General features: G+C 47.9%; 1 protein-coding gene across 2 annotated transcripts in view; it reads left to right on the forward strand.

Annotated features, from left to right (window-relative positions):
- The window catches only part of PIGU (phosphatidylinositol glycan anchor biosynthesis class U), a 66,669-nt gene that overhangs the window by 31,054 nt on the left and 13,607 nt on the right, over positions 1 to 22,008 (forward strand). For both annotated transcript variants that reach the window (XM_066236901.1, XM_066236902.1), the window contains exons 8-10: positions 9,826 to 9,980; positions 12,068 to 12,211; positions 14,783 to 14,907. In XM_066236901.1, the coding sequence (XP_066092998.1) occupies positions 9,826 to 9,980; positions 12,068 to 12,211; positions 14,783 to 14,907 (424 nt within the window). The remainder of the gene's footprint in view (positions 1 to 9,825; positions 9,981 to 12,067; positions 12,212 to 14,782; positions 14,908 to 22,008) is intronic.

Raw genomic sequence — 22,008 nt, forward strand, 5'->3', positions numbered from 1 at the left:
TGGTCAGAAGCTAGCATTCAAGTGACATTTATATATTTTTTTATTTTTTACAGAGACAGAGAGAGAGTCAGAGAGAGGGATAGACAGGGACAGACAGACAGGAACGGAGAGAGATGAGAAGCATCCATCATTAGTTTTTTGTTGCGACACCTTGGTTGTTCATTGATTGCTTTCTCATATGTGCCTTGACCATGGGCCTTCAGCAGACTGAGTAACGCCTTGCTTGAGCCAGCGACCTTTGCTCAAACCAGATGAGCCCACGCTCAAGCTGGCGACCTCGGGGTCTCGAACCTGGGTCCTCCACATCCCAGTCCGACGCTCTATCCACTGCGCCACCGCCTGGTCAGGCTCAAGTGACATTTAATACATGGCCTGGTCCCTGCTTGGGATAAAAAAGGACACGGCTCAACCAAAGCAATGGGACTGGGTCCCCAGTTCACACTAAACTTGCTTCTACGTAAAAACACAAAGAAGCTTGACTAACTTTAAACCAAGTGGACCTAATGATTATTAAGCTCTGATAGTGCATATCATTACAAATGTATAAGTGCATTTCGTTTTATATACTGTGGTTGGGATCTACCAACTACCTTGCATTGTCCTTTTCTCACCTAATATGCATAGACCCCTCTTTTCTTTCTTTTTTTTTTTTTCTGTATTTTTCTGAAGCTGGAAACGGGGAGGCAGTCAGACAGACTCCCGCATGCACCCGACCGGGATCCACCCGGCACGCCCACCAGGGGACGATGCTCTGCCTATCCGGGGCGTCACTCTGTAGTGACCAGAGCCACTCTAGCGCCTGGGGCAGAGGCCAAGGAGCCATCCCCAGCGCCCGGGCCATCTTTTGCTCCAATGGAGCCTCAGCTGCGGAAGGGGAAGAGAGAGACAGAGAGGAAGGAGAGGGGGAGGGGTGGAGAAGCAGACAGGCGCTTCTCCTGTGTGCCCTGGCCGGGAATCGAACCCGGGACTTCCACACGCCAGGCTGACGCTCTACCACTGAGCCAACCGGCCAGGGCTGTAGACCCCTCTCTGAGCTCATTTCTTCAACTTTCCTGTATAACGACACTCCCTCTGTACAGTCCTTGTAGGAATTAATTGTAGTGAGTATAGGTTGTGCAATGTTTGGACTGTAGTGGGTGATGAATAAGTATTAATTGAAAAAGGCAGGTTGCTGACATTTACTGAGAACTTGAGGCATCATCTCATTGCAATCTCATGAGAACTTTATGGGGTAGGTCATGTTATTAGCTATGTATTAATCTAATATTAGCCACGTTAGGCACATGAATTACAACCAAAATGTTGAGTGGTTTAGTCGCTTGCCTAAGGTCACATGGCCAGCAAGTGACAGTGTTGAGATGAGAACTCAGTCAGCCTGACGCACAAGACAGTTCTCTAATCATCTCTCTTTTCTATTCAAATAAGAATACACACATCTCCTTAAGCATAAACACTGTTGCTAAAACTGAGCGTCTGCCCTCATTTATTGAAATAGGCCAATATGCTTGTCATTTCAAGTGACTTCAAAATATATCTTTGTGATGTACATGGTGATATGTGGTTTGGGGATTTTGCAGTGTGCCCTGGTTATCACCAATATAAACCGCGTAGAAATCTGTTTTCCTTCCAGTTAATTTTCTTACGGTATGTTCCTCCAACTGAATCGTTGGACCCAGAGATGGGAGAGGTTTTATAGTTTGTTAAGCAAGGCCAGGTTGTCCACCAGAAGGCCTGAGCCATGTTTGCAGCACCAGCCTCAGTGTCCAGAGTGAAGTGAACCGCTTCCTCCCGGGGTGCCACTGGCTCTTTACGGCCGACTTGTGCTCACTAGTTCAGTAGGGGTGGCACCATACTGGGACGTTGTTCTGCTTTGCTTTCTTTCTAGATTCTTTGTGATTCCCAGCATTTTTTTACATAACAGTGTGCTGTTTGTAATTTCTTTCTTATTTCATATTTACAGTTTATTCTTTAGGAAGTCTGAGCACCAAGGGGAATGTACGCAGCCAGAATTTTTGTGCAACTACTTATCAAATAAATATTGTTAACATATTTGTTCATACTCATGAACTAAATGTTTTACATGTGGTATATTAAGCCAGTTTCTAAATATTTATGTAAACACTGAAAGCTTTTATATAAAATAGCTTTTGTTTAAAACTCAAGGAAATTTCCTCCTGACAACAGTGAATGTGACAATTGAGTTACGAAGCCAAGCGTCTTAGCCTGTCACGCTGTGCTCCTTGTGCCAACAGCTGCCGGAGGCTGCGAGCAGGGCCGTGCGGCAGGAAGTCGGCTCTGGCAGCCGCCTGGGCGGTGGATCCGAAGTTGGGAAAAGTTAGGTCATTGTATTGGTGTTGGGGGAAGTGGAGAGGTGAGGGACAGGGTGCGGAATTCCAGCAGGTGGAATTGGCTGTGCTCAGCAGCCGGCAGTATGTGGGGAACAGGTCTGGGAGGGGTTTGGGATGAACCTAAGGATCCCACTTATACAGAAATGAAAACCCCAGCCCAAACTCTATTTACATGTTTTTACATAAGTGCATAAAGTGGCCTACAAGTGGCTCTGTGAGTCATAGCACAGCTTTTGGAAAAATCAGTCCCGTTACATCCAGGAAATAAACCCACCTGTTTAAATATTTGGGAGGGAACAGAAGAGGAAATTATCCTTTGGGACTGTGTTCCTCAGAGACCATTAACTGGACCTTTCAGGCCTGAGTTTCACAGAGACCCATGGGCCAGGGAGAAAAGCTGGAAGTCCTGGCAGGGGCTACACACAAGCAGCTCAGGATACAGCAGCAGTTCTGTGACACACGGGTTCCCTGTGAACCACAGTGTGAGGCCACAGGCTGCACGGCCACTTGTTGGGGAGTCTCCCCTAAGCATGTGTCGCTGGACCCGACAATCTTAGTACCCTTTTAAACCCCAGATCAAACGGATTTGATAACCACAAGGAAGCGACACATCTGCTTTTCACATGTCTTTCTCACAGTTTTCTGGAGCCCTCCGTAGGCACATCCTTCTAGGAAACATTGTGTACTGTTGGAGTTGTGCACCCAAAACCTGTATGATTTTATTAACCAATGTCACCCTAATAAAGTCAATAGAAGTTTTATTTTTTTTATTTTTCTGAAGTGAGAAGCGAGGAGACAGAGAGACAGACTCCCGCACATGCCCTACTGGGATCCACCCGGCATGCCCACCAGGGGGTGATGCTCTGCCCATCTGGGGTGTTGCTCCGTTGCAACCAGAGCCATTCTGGTGCCTGAGTCAGAGACCATAAAGCCATCCTCCAACTGGGCCAACTTTGCTCCAATGGAGCCTTGGCTGCTGGAGGGGAAGAGAGAGAGAGGAAGGAGAGGGGGAGGGGTGGAGAAGCAGATGCGCACTGACCGGGACTCAAACCTGGGACTTCCACATGCTGGGTTGGCGCTCTACCGCTGAGCCAACTGGCCAGGGCTTAGAATTTTTTTAAATTAGTTGTCAGTGTTTTTAAAAATTCATGTTAAAAATTTGTTTCTGGCTTCTTTTGAAAAAATGTGAAGCTCTGTCACCTTTAGAAAGCGTGTATTTTCTTCAGTTTACTGCAGTCCCCCTGCTTCATCTCTATTCATCTGTCACCTGCCTGGTCCCTGCAGGAATTTGAATATGTGTGTGTGTTTATATTTACATGTCTGTGTCTATGTCTACTAACAGTCTAGAAACAGTGACCGACCCAGTGTCAGTGAGCATCTGTGGGGCCCAGATTGTGATTTTAAAATGCCATTTACCCATTAAAGAAAACCAAGGCTTCTGAGAGAAGTGGCTGATGAGTAACGTACAGGAAGACCCTGAAACATTGTGATACCAGGTGACAAGGTGGCTATGGAAGGCTGGTGACTGGGGCTGTCTCAAAGGGACTCAGGATCCAACTTGGAGAGACTCCCGCTAGCGAAAGGTGGGCAATTGGAGCATTAGGAAAAGAACTGCAATGTAGCAAAACCTATAAATGTATTTAAGTCCAGGCATTCATGATGCTATTTTAAAGAAAACCGAACTGGTCAAATTAAGAGCATTAAGAAGAAACCAATTCATTATCTTGAAAACTGGATAAATAAAAGGAAGAAAAGTGAGCATTTATTCTGCTTTTTCTGTACTACTAGGTAACCATTTAGTAGATGAGAGGGAGCGTCTCTTTGTGAATTTATCCCATTTACAAATGGAAACAAAATGATAGACTAGTATAACTTTGCAACCCCAGTTGCATTAAACATTAATAGCTGGCTGCTAACATGGAAAGCAAACAAAAATCATGGCAGTGAAAGAACACATCACCATCAAAATTTTGCCAAAGGGATCAAATCCAAAACTGATCAAGCCTTTGGATCCAGCTGCCGATTTTTTTTTTTTTTTAACAGAGACAGAGAGAGAGTCAGAGAGAGGGATAGGTAGGGACAGACAGACAGGAACGGAGAGAGATGAGAAGCATCAATTATCAGTTTTTCGTTGCGACACCTTAGTTGTTCATTGATTGCTTTCTCATATGTGCCTTGACCGTGGGCCTTCAGCAGACCTAGTAACCCCTTGCTCAAGCCAGCGACCTTGGGTCCAAGCTGGTGAGCTTTGCTCAAACCAGATGAGCCCGTGCTCAAGCTGGCGACCTCGGGGTCTCGAACCTGGGTTCTCTGCGTCCCAGTCCGATGCTCTGTCCACTGCACTACCACCTGTTCAGGCCCAGCTGCCGATTTGTAAGAAATACTGAAGACAGGCCTGACCTGTGGTGGCGCATGGATAAAGCATCTACCTGGAATGGTGAGGTCGCTGGTTCGATACCCTGGGCTTGCCTGGTCAAGGCACATATGGGAGTTGATGCTTCCTGCTCCTCCCCCCCCCTTCCTTTATAATGAATTTTTAAAAAAAATACTGAGCCTGACCAGGCAGTGGTGCAGTGGATAGAGCATCGGACTGGGATGTGGAGGACCCAGGTTCGAGACCCCAAGGTCACCAGCTTGAGTGTGAGCTCATCTGGTTTGAGCAAGGCTCACCAGCTTGAGCCCAAGGTTGCTGGCTCGAGGAAGGGGTCACTTGGTCTGCTGTAGCCCCCGCACATAGTCAAGGAGCATATGAGAAATCAAATCAATGAACAACTAAAAAACTGCAATGAAGAATTGATGTTTCTCATCTTTCTTCCTTTCTGTCTGTCTGTCCCTATCTGCCCCGCCCCCCCGACTCTCTCAGTCTCTTCCACAGGAAAAAAAAAAAGAAAAAATACTGAAGACAAAGTATGTAATTACCAAAAAAAAAAGATTATAGGACATTCAGTAGGTTAAATGCCCCAGGTTCTTCAACAGATGAATTGTAAGGAAGAAAGAAAGAAAGAAAGAAAAAAAAAGAATGGATGGGAGTGAAATGAGGTAGAGGACCTGCCTGTAAATTAAAAGACTTAGAAGTTGAATCAACTTTTTAAAATATGGCCAAAACTAAACTATGGTGTAAAAGGATGCACATTTAGATGGAAAACAACGAAGAAATGCAAGGAAGTGGTATTTTTTTACTATAAAATCCAGGATAGATGCATGTGGAGGGCAGAGGGGTACAGAGACAGACTTGGGGAGTTGCTGACCATAGCTTGCTCCTGACCTGGGTGCTGCTTGTAAGAGTGTTTGCCTTCTAATCATTCACTCAGCTATGTATTTGTTTTATGTGGTTTTCTATATTTTATTTTATAATAAAAAGTTTAAAAAATTGATCAGTATATTTAAGCACCCTACTTTCAACCCTTCTACTTACATACTTTTTATTAAAAATTATTTTTTAAGTTATTGATTTTTAGAGAGAGAGGAAGGAGGGGAGAGAGGGGCTGGGGAAAACATAGGTTTGTTGTTGCACTTACTTATGCATTCATTGGTATTCTTGTTTGAACCCTGACTGGGGATCAGACCTTGGTGTGTTGGGACAACACTCTAATCAACTGAGCTACCTGGCAGGGCCGTACTTTTCTTTTCTTTTTCTTTTTTTTCTTTTTTTAAAGATTTTTAATTTATTTAGAGAAAGGAGAGAGAGAGATAAAGGAATGGGGTGACAAGCGGGAAGGCTTAACTTATAGTAGTTGTTTCTTGTATGTGCCCTGACTGGGCAAACCCAGGTTTCGAACCGGTGACCTCAGTATTTCAGGTCGACATTTTTTTTTATTATTATTATTCATTTTAGAGAGGAGAGGGAGGGAGAGAGAGAGAGAGAGAGAGAGAGAGGAGAGAGACAGAGAGAGAAGGTGGGGAGGAGCTGGAAGCATCAACTCCCATATGTGCCTTGACCAGGCAAGCCCAGGGTTTCGAACCGGCGAGCTCAGCATTTCCAGATTGACGCTTTATCCACTGCGCCACCACAGGTCAGGCCCAGGTCGACGTTTTGTCCACTGCACCACCACAGCCCAGGCCATACTTTTCATTTTAAGTCAGCATTTGCTATTGTGCAAAAGAGGTGGGTAAATGAATCTTCATCTATTTACTGGGAAATTTGCAATCTGGACTTGTAGCTTAAGGTTGGCTCTTGGGTTTATAAATAATAAGCCATCAAAGGAGTCCTTGAGTTTCTTTTTTAAGGCTTCCGGGCATGCCTCAATTTATGTAACAGGAGTAGTCCTGGAAGATTAAGTGCATGTTCAGTTTTTAGAAGTAGACTTAGTAAGTATTCCACATAACTTTAAAACAAAATTTATACCTAAAATTTAGTGCCCATTTTATAATCACAGATTTGCCAGGGGAAAAAGAATCTTTTCTTACCCCCAAACCGACAGTAATATTGAATACTTTAGTTCCAGTAAGCTCTGAGAACATGGTAGCAAACAAAAGGAAGTGGGGTTGCTAATGGGATTTGTGAAGAGTTCGTCATCTCCTTGGTGTTTGCTTAGGACTGTCCTAAGACAGCTGCCTTGGACAGGATCTCATTCCATTCTTCATGGCTGTCTTTTTAACTTAACATCCTATTTCTTTTTAAATATCATTAGTAGAGAGGAAGGACAAAACAAAACAAAATTTTACTTTCAGTGTTTTGTTTTTCTCCCTGTGCTGTGGTGTCCTCCCTCCCTTTCTCCCTTCTGTGCTAGATGGCAGATTTTTCAGCAAAGAAGGATCAGGATAGATGGCTAAAGGCAAGTAGAACTCTCTAGACGAACTCAGAACCTGTTGGCCAAAGGCAGCTAGCACTATCTCTCTCTTTCTCTCTCTCTCTCTCTCTTTTTTAGAGAGACAGACAGGGAAAGAGATGAGAAGCATCAACTCATAGTTGTTTGATTGCTTTCTCATATATGGCTTGGGGGGGCAGGGGGAGCGGGTTCCTGCTGAGCCAGTGATCCCTTGCTCAAAGTCAGCAACCTTGGGCTTTAACTAGCGACCATGGGGTCATGCCTATGATCCCACGTTCAAGATGGTGAGCCCGTGCTCAAGCCAGAGACTTCTGGGTTTTGAACCTGGGTCCTCAGCATCCCAGGCCAACAGTCTATATTCATTTTGGATTTCCCTCACATCCTGGTTGATTTTTTGTTGTTGTTGTTGTTGTTTTTGTTTTTTTACAGGGACAGAGAGAGAGAGAGAGTCAGAGAGAGGGATAGACAGGGACAGACAGACAGGAACAGAGAAAGAGATGAGAAGCATCAATCATCAGTTTTTCATTGTGACACCTTAGTTCATTGATTGCTTTCTCATATATACCTTGACCACCTTCAGCAGTCTGAGTAACCCCTTGCTTGAGCCAGCGACCTTGGTCCAAGCTGGTGAGCTTTGCTCAAGCCAGATGAGCCCACGCTCAAGCTGGCGACCTCAGGGTCTCAAACCTGGGTCCTCTGCATCCCAATCCGACACTCTATCTACTGCGCCACCGCCCGGTCAGGCTCCTGGTTGATTTTAATTGTTTATTTTGAGGGTATGTTAAGGGACATAAATATTACTATGATTCTAAGAGTCAGCTGTACAGAAAGATATATTCAGAGAATTATTATTCTGTCTTCATCCCTGCTATCTTATTCTTTGCTTTCTACTTTTCCTGTTGCCTCAAGTAATCATTCTCTTTAGTTTCCAGCATGTCTTTCCTTTATTGCTTTTTCACTAATAAACAGATTCATGTTTATTTTCTTATATTCCCTTATTCTAGATACTCTTTTATGCTTTGCTTGTTTTCACTTACCATCATTTCCTGGAAATTGTTGAAACAAAGATATTTCTTGTTTGTTTGTTTTTAGTTACATTGTACTCTATTGTGTGTTAACTTCTATCCAGTATATGGGAATTGAGATTGTTTACAATATTTTACAATTACAATGAATACTTCAATAAGTAACCTTATATGTGTGTACTTTCATATTGTTGGAGGTATATCTTCAAGGTAGAGTTGTAATTTTTTTTTATTGATGAGAGAGAGAGAAACATCGACTTATTGTTCCACTTATTTATGCATTTGTTGGCTGCATAACACAGGCTTATTAGGACATGTCACATTTAAATATTTTTGTTAGTCTGATCATAAGAAATAATATCTCAGTGCTGTCTTTTTTTTTTTCTTTTTTTCTGAAGTTAGAAGCTGGGAGGCAGCCAGACTCCTGCATGTGCCAGACCAGGATCCACCCAGCATGCCCACAAGGGGGCGATGCTCTGCCCATCTGGGCATTTCTCCGTTGCAATCGGAGCCATTCTAGCGCCTGGGGCAGAGGCCATGGAGCCATCCTCAGTGCCCAGGCCAGCTTTGCTCCAATGGAGCCTTGGCTGCAGGAGGGGAAGAGAGAAAGAGAGAGAAGAAGGAGAGGGGGAAGAGTGGAGAAGCAGATGGGCACTTCTGTGTGCCCTGGCTGGGAATCGAACCTGAGACCTCCACACGCTGGGCCTCCACATTCTACTACTGAACCAACCGGCCAGGGCCTTTTTTGTTTTTTGTTTAACGATGTGGGAATTGCTCCCAAATACTGATGAATGTGGATGCTCCAGTTCTTAGGTGTATAGTTCATTATAAGTGTTATGTTTTATAAGATCTTATGAGCAAGTTTACTAAATGTGCTATCCATATGTGCTGCTTGGTTACTTATTTTTGTCTGATGTAGTCATTTATCCACTGATGATGGCTTTGTCTGTTTTTCTCTGTAGATGTCTGTTTTAATATATTTTGAGATGGTTATTAGATACATACAAATTTAGAACTGTTACATCTTTCTGATGACCTTAACCTTTCATCATTATGGAGCACCTTTATCTCTGTAATAGTTTTACATTCAAATTTATTTTATCTGGTAACAGTATAACTAAACTCTAGTTTTCTTTTAGTTAGTGCTCTCCTAGTGTATCTTTTTATTTATTTATTTTTATTTTTGTATTTTTCCAAAGCTGGAAATGGGGAGGCAGGCAGACAGACTCCCGCATGCACCCGACCTGGATCCACCCGGCACGCCCACCAGGGGGCGATGGTCTGCCCATCCGGAGCATCGCTCTGTCGCGACCAGAGCCACTCTAGCACCTGGGGCAGAGGCCAAGGAGCCATCCCCAGTGCCCAGGCCATCTTTTGCTCCAGTGGAGCCTTGGCTGCAGGAGGGGAAGAGAGAGACAGAGAGGAAGGAGAGGGGGAGGGGTGGAGAAGTAGATGGGCGCTTCTCCTGTGTGCCCTGGCCAGGAATCGAACCCGGGACTTCCGCACGCCAGGCCAACGCTCTACCACTGAGCCAACGGGCCAGGGCCTAGTGTATCTTTTTAATACTTAGATTTGCAACTTTTTTTATTTCCTGTGTTTTGTAGTGGGGGGTCCTGAAGTTTAGGCTGATACCTCCCCTCTCTTCTCTACATTGCTCAGTGTACCATTTGGCCTCTCTCCTAGCGGCAGTACATACCTGTGAAAGTGAAGAGCAGAGCCTTCTGGGTCTTCTCCTGGGAGTATGCCATGATGTACGTGGGAAGCCTAGTGGTCATCATTTGCCTCTCCTTCTTCCTTCTCAGCTCCTGGGATTTCATCCCTGCTGTCTATGGCTTCATGTAAGTAGTGACCTGATTAGGGAACTCTGCAAGCTAATTTGGTTTTCACAGCTCCAGTAGACACAGGGTGTGAGTGACCACAGGGAGCATCTAGACACAGTGGCCTTCCACCTGTAGTGCGCATCAGAAGTACCTTCTAGGCTTGTGAACACCCATATTGCTAGGCCCCGCCTCCAGAGGTTTTTAAGTAAGTCTGAGGTAGGGACCAAGAATTTGAATTTTTTATATAAGTTTCAGGTGCTGCTGATGTGCTGGTCCAGGAAATACATTTTGGGAACCACTGGTCTAGCATATATTTGATCTAGAGAGATTAAAGAGCCCTCTCTAGTAACATCCAAAGCAACTACCAGCCTCTGCCTAGGCGGTTTTGGTTCAGTTTCAAACAGGAATGGATATATTCTTTTACTTCAAGAGGATCTGATTAAAGTAAAGCACCTCCCATGTGTCAAATGTTTTAAAGAAAATCAAAGTGGGTTTGCAGTATGCATTCTGCAGACATTTATTTCCAAGTGCTCTGTGTATGGTATGCTGAAGGAGGTAGCCACTGCCCAGGCTCCGAGGACCCCACAGCCCAGTGAGCAGAGAGCCGTGAACCTGCCTGTGCACAGCAGTGTGGCGGTGTGCACAGCAGTGTGGCGGTGTGCACAGCAGTGTGGCGGAGTGCACAGCAGTGTGGCGGTGTGCACAGCAGTGTGGCGGTGTGCACAGCAGTGTGGCGGAGTGGCAGGCCCCTTTCAGGGTTCCCGACTGCGCGCTTGTGTCCAATCCTGGCTGAGTACAGCAATGACTCGGTAGCTTTCAGCTCTCCGTGCTCCGCTTTGGATGGAGTTTGCTGTGCCTCGGACAGGAGTGAAAAGCATGTCCTGGTTTTCTGCTGGGCCACACGCTGTGTTCTTTGCTGCATTTCACAGGCAAGGAAGTGTAGTTTCAGCAGAAGGCAAAGACTTGCCCTGGGTGGGAACCTTTGTTGGTGAAATCGGACCGTGGGCCATTGCCCGGTTGCCCTTCTTGCTCCATTTGCTCCCCTTTTGAAATTGTGAATTGAAAAAAAAAATTGTGACATCAGTTTCAACTCCATGGTTTTTTAAATAAAAAATAGAATGTAAATTTTTTGAAGAGCCATAATTGCAGCCAATTCTTAACTTGATATAATTTGACAGAAAGTTTTCCAGATAAATAACCCTCTATCAAATGAGGTCCGGGATCCTCGCCAGAGCCAGCGGACGGTCCCCCCAGGCCCTGGAAGGCCCTGAAAGTCTCAGGGCAGGGCAGGTGCTTGCTCTGTGGCTCCCGCGGGGATGCTGACAGGGGTGTGGAGGAGCGGATTATTTGCCCGTTTCTCTAAGCAGGTCTTCGGAATGCCCAAAATAGACACTGTTTGTGTAAAACCCATTCCTCTTTTGTTCCAGTGCTGAGCATCTCCACATTGTAAACGTACATGTCTTGGCAGTAAGATAGGGTCTGGTCTTTTGATTTTCAGCCTGAACCCCTGCCTTGTTTCAGATCTTTGATGCATGCCAGAGTTTTGGTGGGTTTTTTTGTGGGGGTTTTTTTTTATAGAGACAGAGAGAGAGTCAGAGAGAGGGATAGATAGGGACAGACAGACAGGAACGGAGAGAGATGAGAAGCATCAATCATTAGTTTTTCGTTGTGACACCTTAGTTGTTCATTGATTGCTTTCTCATATGTGCCTTGACCGTAGGGCTGCAGCATACCGAGTAACCCCTTGCTCAAGCCAGCGACCTTGGGTCCAAGGCTGGTGAGCTTTGCTCAAATCAGATGAGCCCGCGCTCAAGCTGGAGACCTTGGGGTCTTGAACCTGGGTCCTCCGCGTCCAACATTCCATCCACTGCGCCACCGCCCGTCAGGCTAGAGTTTGGTTCAGCAGCTCTGCCCCTTGTTTTTGTTAATTACCTACAGTATGTCCAGGGTGCCTGGAGGCCCCTCGGCTCTTGCTCTCGGTGGGGGGAGAGTCATCCTTGGCTGCCTGGCAGTGTTCAGAGTCTTCAGGAGAGAACCAGGTCAAAGCAGACCCGTTTAGAAGTTTGCCCTCTTTTTTTTCTCTACCTTTGTTTTCTTCCCTGCAGACTTTCTGTTCCGGATCTCACTCCAAACATCGGGCTCTTTTGGTACTTCTTTGCGGAGATGTTTGAGCACTTCAGCCTCTTCTTTGTGTGTGTGTTTCAGATCAACGTCTTCTTCTACACCATCCCCTTAGCCATAAAGCTGAAGTAAGTGGTGGGGCCTGCTGCTTCGCTGTTCACAGGGCCGTCTGCAGCCTCGGGTGCCGGTGGCCGTAGCCAGGAATAGAGTGACACATGAGTGTGGGCTACAGGGAGCCCCCTGACATTTCTCCTGGCCTCACTCTGGGGTGCTCGAGCCCATGCTGCTGCTGAGTCCACTCACTGTTTTGGAGAAGAGCAGAGGTTGTGGTTAGAGGGTGTCTTTGAGAAAAGTGAATCTTGTTGGGTGTCCAGTATCAGGAGCCCAGTGACAGTTTGCCCAAAGGGACTCAGGATGTGTTGGGAAGCTTACCACCCACAGCTCTGTTTAATCTTCTGATCAATTTCCCTCAAAAGGGTGGTCTGTGGAGCTCTCTTCTGCTCTGTGAGAGAGCTAACATTTGTTGAGCCCAGCTCCATCCCAGGTACCTTTCAAGGCTTTCTAAAATATATTCATACCTGAGCCTTCCAGCAACTCTTGGACATAAACATTATTTATTATCATCGCTCCCATTTTGTAGTTGAGGAAACCAATGTTCAGAGAAGTGGAGTGATTTTCCCAGAGTCACACAGCTAGTAAGCAGTGGAGCTGGGATCAGACTCATATTTGTCTGGCTCCAGAATTTCCGCTCAGCCCCGGACCTCTGCTGCCTGGTCTCCAGAGAGCAGTCATCTGCAGTTGCCCCCAGAAATGGCTCTGTTACCCTATCTTCAGAGGGGGGAAACAGGCACAGGTATGCCTGGCTGATCCAGGGGAGCTGGGAGAGAGTTCAAGAGCTCGAGTTCTCTGCTCCCATCTCTCTGCCGTTCCTCGTGGTCAGGGAAGCAGTGCACACGGTTCCCGTCCTGTAAGAGCTCAGAGCTCATGCTTCCTTCCCATGCCAGCTTTGCCTGGCATCTGACAGAAAACCACCCTTCCTTGGCCAGCAGGCTTGGGACCTCTGGCTGCCTGGCCCTCCAGCTGTCTGTGGTCCACGCTCCCTTCCCGTGTCCTGGCCGGGCCTGGCTGCTGGCCCCTCTGCACTCTGTGTAGCCGGCCCTCCAGCAGTGTTCACTGCCTGCGTGGGAAAGGCCACAGATGCTCCTGGGTGGACAGCAGCAGCACCATCACATGACACCCCCACCAGCACCGTCACCAGGCCTCCCGAGTCGTGGGGGCAGAGGATAGGAAAGCTCCTGACCTCCCCCGTGTCCTGTGCCCGGATATGAGGCTCCCTGCAGCGCTCTGTTCCAGTGCCAGCTCTGTGGGAATAGGGCCTACAGGCCACCTGTCCCCAGACATTGTCGCAGGAGGTTCTGGTCTCCATGGTTTTTGGCATTACACTTTCACTGGCCATTTCATAGAAATGTTGCCGCTGTTACCAGCTACCCGAAAAGCCCCGAGCTGGCGATCTGAGCTGTCTTCAGGAGAGGCTCCCTGAGTTAGCTGAGACCTTCTCAGCAGCTGCAGGACTGCGCGACTTGGCCAGGCTGCGTTTCTGAGGCGTTTGCTCCGTAGCAGTGGCGTGTTTAGGAGTGTACATGTCTGTCAGATTATGACCACAGATGGACACCCATTGAGTCACCCTGACCTTTGACCTGCCAGGCAGTCATGCATTAGCCTCTGAGGAAAACTTCCATGAGCTGGGCCTCCAGGAACCGTGCAGATATAGGCCATGTGCACTTTGTTGAGGTGCAGGTGGCGAGGGCTGGATCTGGGCTCGTGCCGTTGGCCTTCTTTTTCCGTGTGGTCAGCTCTCAGAGGATCCCTGAGCCCTGTCTCCACATACCCCGTCAGAGCTGTCACCATGCTGGGTTCCCAGAAGGACAGCACTGGCGGTGCTAGGGCTTCTGGAGACAAGTAGCTCCACTGCTTACGAACTTCCTTGCCTTCTCTGACCCTGACTCCTCATCTGCAGAGTGCGGGTGACAGCATCGCCTGCCTCGAGGGACAGTGGAGGCGTGGTGAGGGTCACATGCAGTGTTGCAGGAAAAGGGCTCAGCACAGACATAGCTGTTCAGGGAACGGCCAGCATCCCATTACGAGGTTAGGGTGGCAGGAACTGCACGGCCAGCCCGTGAGAGCTGCACGGCTCTCGGTGGCCTTTCTAGAAAAGGGCTCATCGTGACCAAGGCTCCATAGATCCCATGGACCTGATCGTCAGAGAGAAAAGCACCAGCAAGGAAGCACTTCCGGCCCTGGTCCAGTTGTCAGAGGGGCCTCCGGCTAGGGAGGCTGCCCAATTACACTCCTGACAAGCAGTCATGTAGGCCCAGTAATAAAGAACCGCTGACTTCATCTGTTTTTTCCTTGGTGGCCTCTAGGGGGAGCCCTGGGGCTGGTGTGGGGAGGTTGGTGGGAAATGTCTCTGTAGGCCACTTCTCTGGTGTTTGCTGGGTCCTCCTCACCACCGCCGGGCATGTCTGGGTCCCCACAGTTTTCCACTCTGCTCCTTGGCCTGGCCCCAGTGTCTTGTGGGTAGCAGAGCCATCCCTCGCCTAAGAGTCCCTAGGGAGTGTTTTTGGGTTTGAGAGATAAAGTCAGGAGTCTCAGGTTCCCGACTGATCTCTGTCTGTCTGCCCTGCCCCGCCCCACCCCAGGGAGCACCCTGTCTTCTTCATGTTCATCCAGATTGCCATCATCTCCATCTTCAAGTCCTACCCGACAGTGGGGGATGTGGCCCTCTACATGGCCTTCTTCCCCGTGTGGAACCATCTCTACAGATGTGAGTATTTGCACCTCTGAGGCCTTGGTGGCGGGTGTGTGTCAGCTGGCCCCTGGGGAAACAGCCAGGGAAAGGGAATTGACAGGCACATGATGAGCATCTCCCTGGGAGACAGGCAGGGACCGAGGCCGAGTAGCTGCCTCCTGTGTGATAAGTACTAGCGATGACAATGAAAGTAACTGCTGTTTATTGAGCACTTCCTACAGGCCAGGCCCCTGTGGTTCTAAGAGCGTTCATGTGTGGGCTTATTTTATCTTCACACCGAACTTTGAGGAAAGTATCCCCACTTTGCAGATAAGACAACTGAGGTACAGAGGTAGAGCTGCTTGTTCAAGGTCACCATCTGGTCTGTGGAAGGGCTGGCATCAGAACCCAGATCTCTGAGCCTCTAACCAGTGCTGTCCAGTCGGACTTTCTGTGATGATGGAAATGTTCTATATCTGCACAGTTCAATCAGAGCACCCACTAGTGTGACTAAGAAACTGAGTTTTTAATACTGATGAAGTTGAATTTAAGAAGCCACACATGGGAAAGGCTATCATGTTGGACAGTGCAATGCTAGACCTAGGACTTGGAACCATTTTCCAGAGCTGTACCCAGCAGTCCGTAGAGGATGGATGAGCAGTACTAGATTTCCTGCTTACCCAGAAGACCCCCTCCTAGAAGATGACTTAGTGGTGATGTGGATGTGCTTCCTAGGTCCCCGGTGTTTCCCTTGGTTGGGCTGTTAGCCCTCTGTGTGGGTTCTTTTCAGTGTTTGTGGGCTCCTGTAGGGTAGGCTTATAACTCACTTGGTTCTGTGTCCCCCACACCTGGGATCGATCCTGACACACACCACAACTTGGCAAATGTTTGTGGATGGGTTTTTTTAAACCTCTCTAATAAAGAGAGAGTGTCGCAGCCCAAGACCACTTGATTCTTTAAGCCAGAACGGGAAGAGAGCTCGCTGTTGAACCTTCCTTGACTACAATGGGTGTACAGCAAGGTGTCCAGAATGAACTCAGGCTTCAGAGGAAGTGAGTCTTTATTGTTGTTTTGGGGCTGTCTGGGTGTCAACCAGGAAGTGAAACTGACCAGCTGCCAGAAAGAAACCTACCTGTTAGAGAGTGCCTCTGAGCCAGGTAAACAGTGGAGTGGGTGGTGGCTAGCCCTGCCTGGCGGCGGAGGAAGTGGCAGCGTTTGCCTGTGACATCCTCATTGCACAGATAAGAATCACCCAGGCCAGTCAGTGGCTTAGGGTCAGCTTGGGTCCCCTTGGCAGCGTGGCTGATGACAAGTTACAAGGGCACTGAATCTGCGAACATACCTCAGTTTGTGATAGGGTGGGCCCTGGGTATGTCACTTTTCTTTCCCTGAGTAAGGCGAGTAGTTTTTTCTTAGCTATTTATCCCACTCAGATCATCTCGTCTCAGGTAATGTCCTTCATCTCATTGCTGAGCTGTCTGGAGCCAGACTGACCTGAGTCTGAATCCTGGCTTTCCCGTTACGAGCTACGAGGTTTTAGGCAAATCATCTAGCCTTTCTGAGCCTCCCTTTTTCCCATCTGTCAAATGGGGAGAATATCTTTCATGAGTGTTTTAAACTTGAGACAGTATAAATATAAATAGCATTGTAGTTATTATTCCACGAAATAAATATACAGGTGGGGCCTGGCCTGTGGTGGCGCAGTGGATAAACCTTCGGCCTGGAATGCCAAGGTTGCTGGTTCGAAACCCTGGGCTTCCCTGGTCAAGGCACATACCACAAGCAAGCAATGAACAACTAGCCTGAAACAACTATGAGTTGTTACTTCCCATTCCATGCTCCCCTTTCTCTCCTGTCTCTGTAAAATCAATGAAGTATTTAAAAAATACACACACACACACACACACACACACACACACACACACACACACAGGTGGGGGTCTCCTGCATAATGTCATGATCAAAGTTTCAAGCTTGGTAGCCAGAGTCATTTGGAATCATTAGAATAAACATATTTTTCAAAACTTGAAATAAGCTGTTTTATGCTTTCTGGGATGATGAGGCAAAAAAAAAAATGAGGATGGAGTTTCCGGAAACCTGGATGATCTCACAAACACTGCTGCTGGCTGGCTGTCAGCTTCAGCCCATCCGACAGCCCTGCAGGGAGCTTGGCTGCCGGCCCTCTGCTGAGCTCCTGCCTCAGCGACTACTCACGCTTGGGGTGCCGGTTTGGAGCATGACAGCTGTGAGTCATGCATCCAGCGAGGAGTGTCTTCAGCCTGGTCCCGAGAACCTGTGACTGGAGGCTTTGAGATGTCTTTAAGCCTAGGTTGAATGTATACATTCATACTTTTAATGTGGTTAAGAATTCGGTTGAAACATTAGTCACAGGTGCTAACATCTGCTCACACATTCACCTTTCTGTTTTCCTGCCCTGCTCCGAGGGGATTAGAGGCACATGGGCCCTTCCCTGAGTGTAGGCCCCAGACAGGGGACTCTGTCGTGCCTGGGGCCAGGACGAGTCAATTGCAGTGTTAGGGAACAGCCTACTGGCAGAGCGGTGCCCACCTGCCATGGTTGAGCTGAAAGAGCCTGCTACCAAAGGACGGATGGATTTTGTGTGCATTTTATTTATTTATTTTAGTGGGGGTTTTTGTTTTTTTTTTGTATTTTTCCGAAGTGAGAAGTGGTGTGGGGGGGCAGACAGACTCCCGCATGCACCTGACCGGGATCCAGCTGGCAATGCTCTGCCCATCTGGGGCGTTGCTCCATAGCAACTGGAGCCATTCTAGAGCCTGAGGCGGAGGCCATGGAGCCATCCTCAGTGCCCGGGCCAGCTTTGGAGCCTTGTCTGTGGGAGGGGAAGAGAGAGGAAGGAGAGAGGGAGGGGTAGAAAAGCAGATGGGTGCTTCTCCTGTGTGCCCTGACTGGGAATTGAACCCTAGACTTCCACATGCTGGGCCAACACTCTACCACTGAGCCAACCAGCCAGGGCCTGTTTTGTTTCTTTTAATTTATTGAGTTTTGGAGAGGGGGGAGAGAAAGAGGGAGACTGAGAAAGAGGGGGAGAAGCAGGAAGTATCTACTCATAGTAGTTGCTTCCTGTATCTATCTGCCTTGGCTGGGCAAGCCCAGGGATTTGAACCTGCAACCTTATTGTTTTAGGTCGATGCTTTATCCACTGCACTACCACAGGTCAGGCTATTTATTTTTAATGTTTATTTTATTGACTTTAGAGAGAGGAAGGGAGAGAACAGGAGAGAGAGAGGAAGATCTGTTCCTGTTTGTGCCCTGACCAGGGATCGGACCAGCAACCTCTGTGCTTTAGGACGATGCTCTAACCAACGGAGCTATCCAGCCAGGGTGTTTTATTTCGTTTGTATTAGCTATTGTATAAAGAAAAAGAATACTGATAAAGATACATAAATTATTAAGAATAAGAATACCATAAATTCCCATGTACCTGGCACCCAGTTTAAGAAAGGGAATGACACCATGACCTTTGAAGTCCCTGCTCGTCTGTGCCCCTTCTAATGGGACTGGATGCTTCAGGTGGAATTGTTTCTGAGTGCCTGAGGCTTAGAGGGGAGAGTGCCTTTCCTGAAGCGTCAGCCTGTCAATAGTGGAGCCCGACACTGGATGAGCCGCCCAGTGAACATAATGGGAGTCCGATTCCATCTGGCCTCGCTAGTCTGAGGGTGAGCCCTTTCGTCTCATTAGGCCCTGGTCATCTCTGACATCTCTGACACCTCCTCGTGTCTGGAACAAGCTGTCCTGTGTCCCGGGTCCCTAGCTCCATCTGCTCTGGCACATAGCTTGCATCCTCTGGCCTGTCAGCCGGCAAGAGCGGTAGCAGCTCTCCTGTCCTGCAAAGGTCAGCACAGGCCAGTGGCCAGCTGGCTGCTGGTGACATTTCCTCCAGGCACATGGGAATGTGTCTTTGCAGCTCTTCATGATTGCGCCCAGGAGCTGCATGTGAGCCTCTCTCAGCCTCTGTGCACTTGGTCATCTCCTTGTCACCTGATCTGAAATCCAGAGGCATGGGATAAAGACCTACTTGGGCTGTCAGGCCACGGGAGTTTTATTTTAGAAAGAGTGTATGTTCTTTTCAGCAAAATAATTTCCAGAGGATCAGAAAGAACCACTGAGAAATGTAAATAGTGATGTCGGAGTGGAGGAGTGATAAATAGATCCGTTATTTCTTGAAGTTGTAACATTGCTTAATAATAATAACAACGATAATTCTCAGAGCACACGTCCCTTTTCCCAGACTCCCCATTTCTGGGAGAAAGGAGGGGGCTCGCGTCAAGGCTTTGATCTCAACTTTGAAAGCCCAGGGCTGTGGAAACTCCGGATCGGAAAAGAGGATCTTGAGACCCCTCCAGGCCAGTGTTTCTAAATTGTGGGATTTCACAGACCATTAAAATTTCAGGAAACTGATGACAGAGTTGCCAACTTTTTATTTTGCTTAAGACATTAAAACAGTCAACTGCCAGCCACTCATCTTCATTTTATAAAAGGGCTTTTTAGCAACAGCACCAACCAGTAATAAAAGAACACCTGTCATTTCTCAGAGAATGAACCTTAAATTGAAAACATTTGGCTCTAGCAAGAACTCTGAACTGCCTGTCCTGGTCATTCTCCACGAGACACAGTGAAGTTCCTGTTACAAGCGGTGGTGGGCCTCCTGTTTGTTAAGGAGCCACAGCTGGAATCCAGTTCTAAGCTTTGGTTGCATATTGTAATCACTGGGGAAGCTTCCAGAAACTGGTATGGATTCTTGGGCCCTACCCCTGGAGACTCTGATTTACTTAGCCTGGGTGGGCTTCCCCAGATGATTTCACTTTGCAACCAAAACTGAGACTCCTGTGCGTAATCCGGTCTCCCTTCCAATGCCCGAAACCCCCAGACAGCCTTCCAGCCAAGTCTCTGTACAGCTGATAGCAGCAGGTTCGGGCATTTCCATCTTCAGTCGCCCCAGATTCTGCCTTAGGAGAAGGGATTTCCTGAAGGTCAGGATCAGATTGGGGAAGGGAACTTGTATTCATTAAATGCCAACTGCCTGACCTGTGGTGGCGCAGTGCATAAAGCATCAACCTGGAACACTGAGGTCGCCAGTTCAAAACCCCGGGCTTGCCTGGTCAAGGTACATATGGGAGTTGATGCTTCCTGCTCCTCCCCCTTCTCTCTCTCTCTCTCTCTCTCTCTCTCTCTCTCTCTCTTCTCTCTCTCTCTCCCTTCCTCCCTCCTCTCTAAAATCAATAAATTAAAAAAAAAATTTTTTTAATGCCGGCTAACCAGACCCAGTGCTAGGTTTTCTTTTAATGTACTCTTTTTTTTTTTCTTTTTTTTTTTTACAGAGACAGGGAGTCAGAGAGAGGGATAGGTAGAGACAGACAGACGGAAACGGAGAGAGATGAGAAGCATCAATCATCAGTTTTTGTTGCGACACCTTCGTTGTTCATTGATTGCTTTCTCATATGTGCCTTGACCGTGGGCCTTCAGCAGACCAAGTAACCCTTTGTTCAAGCCAGCGACCTTGGGTCCAAGCTGGTGAGCTTTTTGCTCAAACCAGATGAGCCCCGCGCTCAAGCTGGCAATCTTGGGGTCTCGAACCTGGGTCCTCCGCATCCCAGTCCGACACTCCATCCACTGCGCCACCACCTGGTCAGGCTTAATGTACTCTTTAATTAATTTGTTTTAAATAATATTTATTAGTTTACTTAAAAATACAATAAAGGATAAAGAAAAAAATAGCACAGAATTCTACTGTCAGATATCCCCTATTGAATTAAAAGAAAAAATAAAGCACAGTGTAGCAGGCAGAACAATTCCCCCTTCCCACCTCCTACTCTGACTCACACCCCGAAACCTGTGATTACTCCACCGTCCTTGGCAGAAGGACCTGCAGGCGGGGAGGATATGCTGGAGTACCCAGGTGGGCCCAGTGTAATCACAAAGGCCTTTAGGAGAGGTGGGAGCAGGGGCAGATGGGAAATCTCTGCGCTCCTTGGTTTTGCCATGGACTACAATTGCTCTAAAAGCTGAAGTCTGTTCTTTAAAGAAGTGGTGAGTGAGGCCAAGAGTTCAGAGTGGTGCATTGTGAGCAGGACTTCAGCATGGCCAGTTGAAGAGGGAAGGGGTCAGGCATCAGGAACGCAGGTAGCTTCCACCTGCTGCAGAAGCAAGCCCACTAATTCCCCCAGAGCCTCCGGGGAGCGCAGCCCTGAGGAGACTGTGGTTTTTCCCCTGTGAGGCCCATGTTGGACGTCTGGCCTCTAGAACTGTAAGATAAGGTTGTGGTCGTTTGTCATAGCAGAAATAGAGAACGCAGTAATCCACCCATGCCGGTTTTTCACAGGTTTTCCTGTTGAATTCATGTAATACTTCTATGAAATGGGCACGTTAGTCCTGTTTTAGAGCCAGGAAGCTGAGACTCAGAGCAGCTGGCTGGCAGAGCAGGGATTTTAACAAGGTCTCTCCAAGGCCGAGTCTGTGCCCCGCTTGTCATGCTCTCTTTTCTCCCCTCCCCTGCCCTCTCTTTCCTTCCCTCCTTCCCCTGCACGCTCCCGCCCCGCACCTGTCTGCCAGCCCGGGGACCAAGCTGAATAGCAGGTCCTCCCCAGGGCTCCATGGAGTGTCCCTAGTGGGGTTCTGCATTCCCCCTGGGGGTGGCGGGGTGATGTTACAGAGGGTGTCAAGAGATTTTTAAATCATCTTAAGGGAGACTGAGGGACATTTGAAGAGCAAGAGAGGAGACCTAAGACATGAACTAAGGAGAATAGAAAAGTGTTTCTAAGACTCAGGGCTATAGCACCACAGACTCCCTGTGGGGCTCTAATTTCCATAGGTTCATGCTGCCCTCTCCACCCATGATCCCACGTGGTCAGCACCTGCTTGGGGAGGGAGGAGGAATTACTCCTGGACCCTCTGAGGCTGGGGGGTAGAGGGCAGTGTCTTACTGCCCAGTGCCCAGAGGCATTCATGGCATTGCTAACTGTAACCTGCCAGCCCACAACGGGAGGTGCAGAGTCCAAATTAAGGACCTCCCACCAGTCTTGGGTGCAGGGAGCCACTGACTCAAGGGTCTCTAGTTGGCACCCCAGGGCGGGGTGTTCTGCCTTGGAGCTATGCGGG

The sequence above is a fragment of the Saccopteryx bilineata genome, chromosome 6 (genome assembly GCF_036850765.1).
Source record: "Saccopteryx bilineata isolate mSacBil1 chromosome 6, mSacBil1_pri_phased_curated, whole genome shotgun sequence".
NCBI lineage: Eukaryota > Metazoa > Chordata > Mammalia > Chiroptera > Emballonuridae > Saccopteryx > Saccopteryx bilineata.